This window comes from Benincasa hispida, chromosome 11 (assembly GCF_009727055.1).
Source record: "Benincasa hispida cultivar B227 chromosome 11, ASM972705v1, whole genome shotgun sequence".
Lineage (NCBI taxonomy): Eukaryota > Viridiplantae > Streptophyta > Magnoliopsida > Cucurbitales > Cucurbitaceae > Benincasa > Benincasa hispida.
Genome location: NC_052359.1, coordinates 30627794 through 30637586, shown reverse-complemented (window position 1 = coordinate 30637586; position 9793 = coordinate 30627794). Strand labels below are relative to the sequence as shown.

The window sequence follows — 9793 nt, the reverse complement described above, 5'->3', positions numbered from 1 at the left end:
AACTTGAAAATTGATGGAACAATGAAAATTCAGACAATATTCCCAATCAAGCTTGTTCCAAGGTTGACCAAAAAATCCAAGTTGGTATACTTATGCCCTCCAAAAAAGATGAGCACGATATGTATTTTATGCTTAACGTTGCTTAATTATGGTGAATGTGCACCAAAAACCTAATCAAGTTTTCAAAAATAATTTGGGTAGATATTCCCGACATGACTTGTAATCAGAGAATGGACTTAAGAGTTTGAGTGGTAAGCAGTGGTAAGTACTACATTAGTATGTAGATCCTTTTTCATCTTGCATGTCATATTCTTTTTTGAATAACAAATTCACGATTGTTGTCATGCAAAGGTCAAGTATTCTTTTACCTTGTTCAGATTTTGACATCAACACTTTTTATAAAATGGAATTTCAAACCACACACAATTAAAGGTTGTATTTACAATCCCATGGTAGATTACAATAATTCAAAAGGGTTCAAATGTGCAAACGAATACGATCCAAGGTAGATTTCCCTTGGAGTTTGTTACTTTGCACAATTCCCATATAATCTATGTATTTGATGTTCTTAAACAAAGGAGGATTATTGGTGTGTTTATTTATCAACTGAGGTGCAGGACCAACCACTGTTTCAAGTGATGGCCCAACTGCCATGGCTATTGAAATCCTTGTGGCCTTATCATTCACAATTGCTCTGTGCAAAACGCTCTTGTACTTCCCATTGCTCAAGATCTACCACACCCCAAATTAAAGAATAAATAAATAAATAAAAATCAATCTTGCAATAACTTAAAAAAAAAAAAAAAAAAAACCAACTTTGAATACCATTGGAGAGTTTTTTCTTGACATGACGATTAATGTATAGAAAATGAAGGTTAATATGACACATCATTTTAGTGTTCAGGAATCCATGACACTCGGGTTTGTTACACCCTACATATTAAAGAGGTTTTTAAATTATACATAATCTGCATATTATGGATAGTTTTGTGATTTTATACGACCTTGAGCAATTTTTAGGAGTAGGCTCCAAAATTCGAGTATCTAAAGGGCTTCTGTGCTTAACATTAGATACTAGAATTTTGGGTCTCCTTCCTATGAATAGATCAAAGTTTTGTAAAACCACGAAATACCTAATTATAAATTGACATGATAGCTAAGGTATAAAAATTGTTTATATAAATTAAATGATTCATAATATTTTTTCTAATAGATCATTAACCATATCTTGAATCATCTATATAGTTGTAAATAATATCGTGTTTGTCTTTTACGTCAATTTTCATCCTCTATTTTAAGGGAAAAGATATATTTTGAAGCACAGGAAAGATTCAAGTGGGGTGTGTACCTCAAGTTGATCAGCAACATTAACAAGTAATGAGTTGGGAATGGGATTGACATTCAGCCACTTATCATGATGTAAAATTTGAAGGCCAGCAATTTGGTTTTGAAGAAGAATAGTGAGAAGGCAATGATCAGAATGAGATGGCAAACCCCTTGCAAGCTCTGGCTGTGGACATGGTGGATACAAATTTGCTGCAAATACTATTGAACATGACTCAAGATTTGCTGCTTTATCCAAACAACATTCTTCCAATCCCAAGCTCTCTGAGATTCCTCTCACCAATTCTCTTGTCATTTCTCTAATTCTTTTGCAATACTCTTCCAAGATCTCTCTACAAAGACGATAAGAGAAAACACAAAATGATTACGAATTTAGTTTCACTTGGGGGGAAGAACGCGACACTTTCCCCTCGTTGAGGAGTCGAGGTGCTCGACATCTCGATATGTCAACCAACATTTTATACATTGCCTCCATCTAATACCTAACCTTCAATTTATTAAATAATTGCTTCCAAGAGCTAAATGCAGTTCAATTTAGAGTTTTCTAGCTATAAGCTATAGAGAAAGAAAATAGTGAAATATACTATACACATATGATGTTTGCTTCATCTTCATCTATGTGTCTTTTCTTCAATAAAGAATTTTTCTAAATTCATCCCCATTCTTTATCAACACAAAAAGAATCTATCATATCCTAACAAATGAAACCATTTAATGCTGTCCAATCAAGTTTTATTGTCTTCTTTACCATTCAAAATAAGTTTGTAAATTTCGTATATTCTAAAGTTAGGCTTTAGCCCATATATGATTTGGTCTTTATAATTTAAAGAAAGTTACGTTCGAATTTAGCTAGTCCCTATTTCTAAGAATTTTTATCATACCATAAAAACTATTTTACAAGGCTTTATCAAACTATAGGTATTAAATTTGTGATTTAACTCTCTTACTTTCTCAAACAGATATGTACATTACTATTAAAATATATGGCAGACCTAGGGATAAGGTCTTATGCTATTTTAGGGTTGTTTTCAAATATAGAAAAATGAATCAAAATATTTACAAATATGACAAATTTTCATTGTCTATTTGTGATAGGTTGCGATAGACCATGATAAACCGCAGTAGACTACTATCTGTATCAAGATAGATACAAATAGTAGTTTATCACACGGTCTATCGCAGATAAACTATGATATTTTACTATTATTTATAAATATTTTTAACAGTTTTATTATTTAAAATAAATTTTTACTATTGTATGTAGGGAGTATTGTTCGAGGGGAACAATAGGATATTTAGATAGATGAAAAAATTGGTTATTAGGTGTTTTTTATGTAACTATAATCTTAATTTGATTTTGTCGGATTAGTGTTCATTTTTGTAGTTGGTAGGTGGTTTTTTTTCTTTTTTATCCGTCTATATTTTTTCGTTCTGCTTTATGAAAGTTCGGTCTCTTACCAAAATGGAACCAGAAGAAGGAAAATAAAATAAAATAAAATAAAATAAAGGCAAAACCTGAATCTTGTAGGTTTAGTTGGGGAGTGAAAGTTGGGATGAACCATGATTTTCAAATAATCTCTCCAAAAGAAGACCTTCTCCACCTTAGGATTGAAGCTGGTGCCATATCTAATGGGGTCAAGCACACTCTTTGTTTCATACTCTCTCTTCTCTTCCTCCTTTAGATCAAAAAATTCTTTGCAAATTTCCACCATCTCCCTCATCAACCTCTCCCCCACTCCATGATTCACCACCTATACACATCTCCAACACTTCCTTATTCTTCAGTATAAGTACGCGTTTTTCAAACGAAATTAAATAATAATTTAACATGATATCATAATAAAATCTCTCAAAAAACACATAATAATAATTTAACAGAGTTTTACACACACGTACCATGAAGAAGCCCCAATCCTCACAGGCCTTACCGAGCTCATTTATGACTTTGGCTCGTTGATGCGGAGTACCGTCGATGAGGAGAGACGTATCAATGATGGGAATCGAATCTTCTGCACCTTGCGATACTGCAGTGACACTGTCGGAGTCGTCGTCGGTGGCGAACATGAAAGATGAAGGAACTGAGGCTAAGTTGGGTGTATCAGCAAGGGATTTAACACTGGCCATCGCCATTGGGATACACAGGGTTACACAGTTGAATGTATAAACCTGTTAATATACAACAAATGTTAAAGGACGTAGATGACCCACCATTTTCTTTTCCAATTATTATTTCACGAGCTGATCCTTTTTCATATATGTCCTTATTCGTGTAAATATCTCAAACCTATCTTCATAAAAATTTGAGGTCACAAATTATTTTCACTATTTTCTTTCCTTAGTTTTCATTTTCCTTTTTTCCTATCAAGAAAATTCAATACTAAAAGTGTAGTGTTGGCACTTGATAAAATTGAAAATTTATATCAGTACACTTCAATAAATCTTACATAATTTTTCTAATACTATTGTACTTTTTTGGATTTTATATTAATGTCAATAAGTTATGTGATAATTTTTTTAAAAAATTGATTATTTTTATTATTATCTTTTTCTGTCTCTCTCGGTATAAAAAAGACGGTATAAGATTAAGTGTTGTGAATGTATACTAAGTCTCCTGTATACTAGGTCTCCTTTTGAGAATCTTTAAGTTTTGGTTAATTTGGTTAGGCTCTATTCATAGGGTGTTAATATAGTATTTATACTCCAGTGTAGTTTCTTGTAAAGATATACTTGATAAATACATCTTTCACAAGTGTAACATTGTGCTTTTTTGTTGAGGGTAATATTTCAGTGCATCCCGAACATCACACTCATTTTTGTGTATCACTTTTCACGATTTGCATAAAAAAAAAAATATTAAAATTCAAAAGAAGAAAATAACAAAATTTGTCACCACCTACATTGAACACACAACCTACTCTATCAAAGAGCCAGGAGTATGATCTTTTTGCCTTCCAGAGACATCAAGGAAATAAGTGACAGATCGTCATTCTTTCACATCAAAATGGAGCCTTTCCATCTTTGTCCTTTTTCTATTAAATTTACATGGTTTTTTCTTTGACGAATTTTGATGATCTGGGAAAATATATCATCTAGCATCTCTGTTTAAAAGCTTACCATTTTGATAAATGTTCATAAATATTCTCTATAATTTAATAAAATTATCCTTATTTTATAAGAATTTTATTAAATCATATTGACTAAAATTCTTTTTATAAACCGCAACATCTTAATTCTAATATTCTCTCAATCATCACAATTAAATAAAGTGCGTTAGATTTTTTTAAAATATTAAAACTGCAATTTCCACATCCAAAAGGCTTAAAAAAGTCATAGACTCCACCTTAATATCTCTATTATTTTTTGCTTAGTGGGAGTTTTTCAGGACTAATAGTCAATTCCTTATTGCACTTCCAATTATAATAGTTAGTGTTTTTAACTATTATTACTCACAATTAACTATAATTTTATAGTGGTTACTATTTTCTACCTATCCTTTCATCACTATTATAATTTAAATTAAAATATTCTATACTTCAAAACACATACTATTATAATCTACCCAATATAATAATCAACTCAAAAACCCCATCCTTAATTCAATATCATAGACTTTTATGAAGAACATCTGTGCAGTCATAATTCAACATGGAATTGAATGATAACACTTTAATTGAATTTGAAACGAGTAACCGAAAAGTTACCTTCAAAATTTCTCCAAAAGACTCGGAAAAATTCTTGTTTTGTGTTCAAAATGGTTCGGAACTTGCAGATCTGAACTTTGTAGCTGTCTCTTATACACATCTAGATGTGTATAAGAGACAGGCTGAAGATCGTCATGCTAGCAAGAAACGCTCTGGATAGGAGTATTCTGCCGCCGGAATCAGGTCGTTGTTGAAGCTGCAGCTGCCGGAAGTTCGTCGCTGTTGGAGAACAGTCGCCGGAAGAGATGGAGAAATAAGAAGAGAGGGGCTAGGCGGCTGTGCAGGGGTAGAAAAAATAGAGTTCCTTGATTTGCTTTTTAATCTTTCCGTTCTCTTTAGTTTTAAAACTCCTATTAGACTTCATATGATTAAGAATAATCTCGAATAAAAAAGATTAAAATAATCAAATTTAAAAAAAAACTTTTATTAAAAAAAATATCTTTCTAGTGCTAAGTTGTAAACAGCGAAATTGTTTGGTATGATAAATAAATTTTAAAAAATTAGTCATGATTTCATTTATTGTTTGTAATTGCAGACGTGACAATCACATAAAAATTAGATGATAATCAAATTTTTAGGTGAAATTTTTGTTTTCATGTTTGTAAAAAAAAAAAAACAAAATCTAAGAAGACGCACAAAATTTTTAATTTATTTCTTATTAAAGTTGCAATTTTTCCTTTTAAATAATACGGACATTTGGTCCTTAAGATTCTAAATGGGCCAAAATTTGATCCCTCAATTTTAATAAATAGATTTAAAAGGTCAGTAATATTTTTTATTATATTTATATTAATATTACATTTTTAAAATTAAAAAAAATGTTCTCTCACCTCCCTCGGTTTCTCTCCATCTTTCCCTCTCCTTCAATCCCACAATAAGTTTTGAGATTTAAAAAAAAAAAAAAAAAAATGTCCGATGTTGCAGTACAATTTGTTTTTGTTCAAAATTCAAATATGATCCCACTGTCCCTCCGATTTAAGCTTAAGGATTTGAGCTTTTTTCAGCATGGGAGAATCAACTTTCCAGTGAGATCTGGTCGACGTTATTTACAGAGGTTTGTAATTTGGAGGTGATGGACTTTTTGAAGAATGGGTTTTCCAGCAGAGGATTTTAATTGAGAGGATTTTTCTTCTTTGAATATGTAGAAAACTGATTTACCGACAAAATTCACCATGAAAATTTGAATCATTTGGAATTTGTAGAGTTTGTAACGGGGCAGAACAATTTTTTTGGTCGTCGTCTCGAGTTTTAGCTTCGTTTTTAATTTAATTTATTTTTATTTTTATTTTTTTTTCCTTTTCCCCTTATCACCCCTCCTTCCTTTTAGTAGTTGCTATTGTCAGAGATCTCAAATTTTTCCACAGTTATGGGGTCTCACCTGGGAATTCTCCGAGGAATAGGGGGGAGAATGAAGAAAAATTCCCCATCCCATCTACACTCTTGTCTCGTTCATTCCCGATTAACCTTTATTTATTTAGTATAATTATTTGATGTTGTGTTATTATTATTGTTATATAAATATTATATTTAAATGTCAAGTTTGATTATTTATTGGTCAAGATAATGAATATGTTTAAATTGAATATTTGCATTTAGATTATATATGTGAATGATATGATTTATATTTATTTATTTATAATAAAGACAAGTGATTAGTTTTTGAAGTTAAAATTTGAGTAATTTATCTTTAAATTCAGAATGTCATGTAAAATAATTATAATAAATAATTTAGTGATAGTGTTAATTATTTGTTTACATCAGTGATTTAACTTGTTTTCCAAAAAAATAACTAATGGGAAAAAATTATTCGTATGTAACCCGATCCTCGTGAATTTTTTGCGGAGAATTCCTATCTTGATCTCAAAATTTCACAGAAATGAGAAATGAAATGAAGAGTGGGGATGGGACGAGGAATGACATCCCTAGTCTCGCTCCGCCTTGGGACATCTCTAGCTATTGTTGCTAAATATAATGTATTGGATGCTCTATACCTTGGATTTGAGTTCCAAGAAATGTAGTTAGTGAGCATTCATAGTATTTCACCTAAATTTGGGGCTCTAATTGGAGTAGGAGGGACATTTTAATTTGAAGAAGAGTAAGAATGGGAAGAAAATAGAGTGTTGGGATTGAACGAGAGGGAAAGATGGAGAGAGATCGAGGGAGGAGAGAGAAAACATTTCTTTATATATTATAATATATATAATATATATATATATATAATTTTAAAATGTAATATTACATATAATATAATAAAAGAAATACATAATTACTATACTAGAGACAAACCTATTTATTAAAATTCAAGTATCAAATTGGTCAATTTTAAATTTTGGGTACCAAAACGCATCTATTCTTTAAAACTTAGAGACTAAAAGTATACTTTTTCCAACTTTTATTTTACATATAATTGAAAGCTTTAAAAGTTAGAGATATTAAAATATATTTAATTTAAATTATTATATTCTTAAAACTCGAAAAAATTAAAAGGATATTGTACTTTTAGAAACTATTTAAGAAAATATTGTTGTTTTTCAAACTATTTGTAAAAATATTGTGTGTGTTATTATTTTTTTTTGAAAAAAAATAAGTCGAAGGTTGAAAATTCAACCTAGATAGGTTCGAATTTTGAACTCTCGACCTTTCTTTTATTTGCACGTCGAACTTTGAACCCTCAACCTTGCCCTTTCCTAATTATTATCGAGTCTGTTTATTATTATCATTCCGGAGATCTTCCTCTATCAATAGAACGTATTTCTAAATTTTCATAAGGTCCCCCTGGAATTCCTTCCAAACCTTGTTGAATAATTTTTACGAATTTTGTCATCTCAGCAAGTCTGATCCTTTTTGCCACTGAACTTCCCAAATCAAATTCGAGATCGAGATTATGAGATAGAAGACGAGATTGAGCGAGTTTCGAAGAGAGCAGGGAGCGAAGTGAAATATGCGAGATTTTTGATAAAGAGCGAGAATACCATACAAATTTCCCCTTTTTTTCCTTTTTTTAATTATACACATTCCACCTTCTTCTTTCTATTCTTTTTTTTTTTTTTTTAATTTTCCATTAATATAAAAACAATTTCATAAATATTTTATTATTTTATTAAACTCTAAAAAGAAATAAATTAAAAAAAAAATAATAACTCATAAAAATAAAAAAATGTAAATTAAATATCTCATTTATATTAAAAATAATTACAAAAATCAATGTGTCTCACAAGGCGGACGTCGTCGATTTCTAGCTGGTTGTCGTTGTTGTCGTCGACTTCGAACTTGAGGTTGCTTGGTTTTTGTTGATGTTGCTCTGGTACCTCTGCAGGCGCTTCATAATATAAATATTTATTATGCTCTCCACGACCCCGACCATATCACGTTAGAGATGAAGGACCAGCCTCTGAGTCATATTGTCTTGAAACCAAATACTAGCATTATCATTATTGCAATTACTAACATAATCAGTTTGACTCTACGTCTGCGTCATAGGGGGCAACTCTTCCACATTATGTGCAACCTCATCAAACTCAATCCTCTTCCCGAATATGGTCCTCTACGTCTAGGAGCATTGATGTGAGGAACAATAGGTATATCATGAATTTCCTCCATATAGCTTTGGTTGTCACTACATATAGCAAGAACCTGGTTCGGATCATTCACAACCTCACGGAGTCTTTACTATTGTTCGATCTCTATGAATTATAAAACAATTAGAACAACATTTAAAATTAATTTAAATTAAAAAAAATTAGATAATATTCATTAATTTACCAGATGACCCACAAGCTGCTCCCGGACGAGTTGACGTAGTGCCTTGTGATTATTATACTAATGAATATATTCTGGATGATTTTGTGTCAAACTGTTCAAGAGAAACCCCCACTGCAATAAACCTTGCACGATAGTGCCATCGAACTACCAAATGTGCAACTTTTTCGGACCAATCTTCCAGTCCTTAGGTCAATATCATGCAGTACGGTTCAGTTATTACAAGGCAATGGGACAATCCTGCTGAAAAAACGAATTGTCTCAATGCACAATACCTGTCAGAGATAAATGCCACTCACCAATGTAGAAATACATATGAAAGACTATTGTCCACCATATGTTTTGACCATTCGTACAAAAGTTAGGCAAAAATTAGGCAAAGTATGCACAATAATTTTGTATTACGACTCCCAAATAACCTGAAACACAAAATATTATTTAGATAATTATTAAAGACAAATACAATAAAAATGTGAATAAAATAATCATTAGGTTTAGTGTAATGTACCTGTTCAGGTTGAAGTAGATCAAACATGTATCTATACTGGTTGGACTCAATGTGTAGTATCTTAGTCCGACGAAATTTGTCTCTCCACCTAAATTTTTAAATTTGATAATTTAGAATTTAAATTAACTAGATTAGGTGATATTAAAATTTAAATTGAATTAAACAAATAACCATTACCGAGAACCGTTAGGCTCGTCCAACTAATGAGCGTCAATTAACATGATGTAGCTTGTGGAACCATTGTTGGAAATCCTCCAAGCCCATTAGTTGGGCAAAATAGAGAAGCCTAACTATCTCCATATAGATTTAGTTCTCTTGCATTGTCTTCCTCCGCGCCTAATTTCCAGTCGGAGTGGTACTATCCCTCAGGTCAACTAGAATGACCAAGCATAATAGCTGTCGCACGCACAAAATTGAGGAATACCGCTACCGCCTCTGACAATAATCAAATCGTAGCTAAAAGGTTAGAAAGGCATGAACG

General features: G+C 31.5%; 1 protein-coding gene across 1 annotated transcript; it reads right to left on the bottom strand.

The window, feature by feature from the left end:
* Positions 1-369: 369 nt before the first annotated feature.
* LOC120091136 (protein DMR6-LIKE OXYGENASE 2-like) lies at positions 370-5133 on the bottom strand. Its single transcript, XM_039049001.1, has 5 exons — positions 5046-5133; positions 3241-3510; positions 2860-3095; positions 1349-1676; positions 370-732 (listed from the first exon to the last, which is right to left on the bottom strand). The coding sequence occupies exons 2-5, from the start codon at positions 3472-3474 to the stop codon at positions 478-480; spliced, it is 1053 nt and encodes a 350-aa protein (XP_038904929.1). The 5' UTR covers positions 3475-3510; positions 5046-5133; the 3' UTR covers positions 370-477.
* Between the last annotated feature and the right edge of the window lie 4660 nt (positions 5134-9793).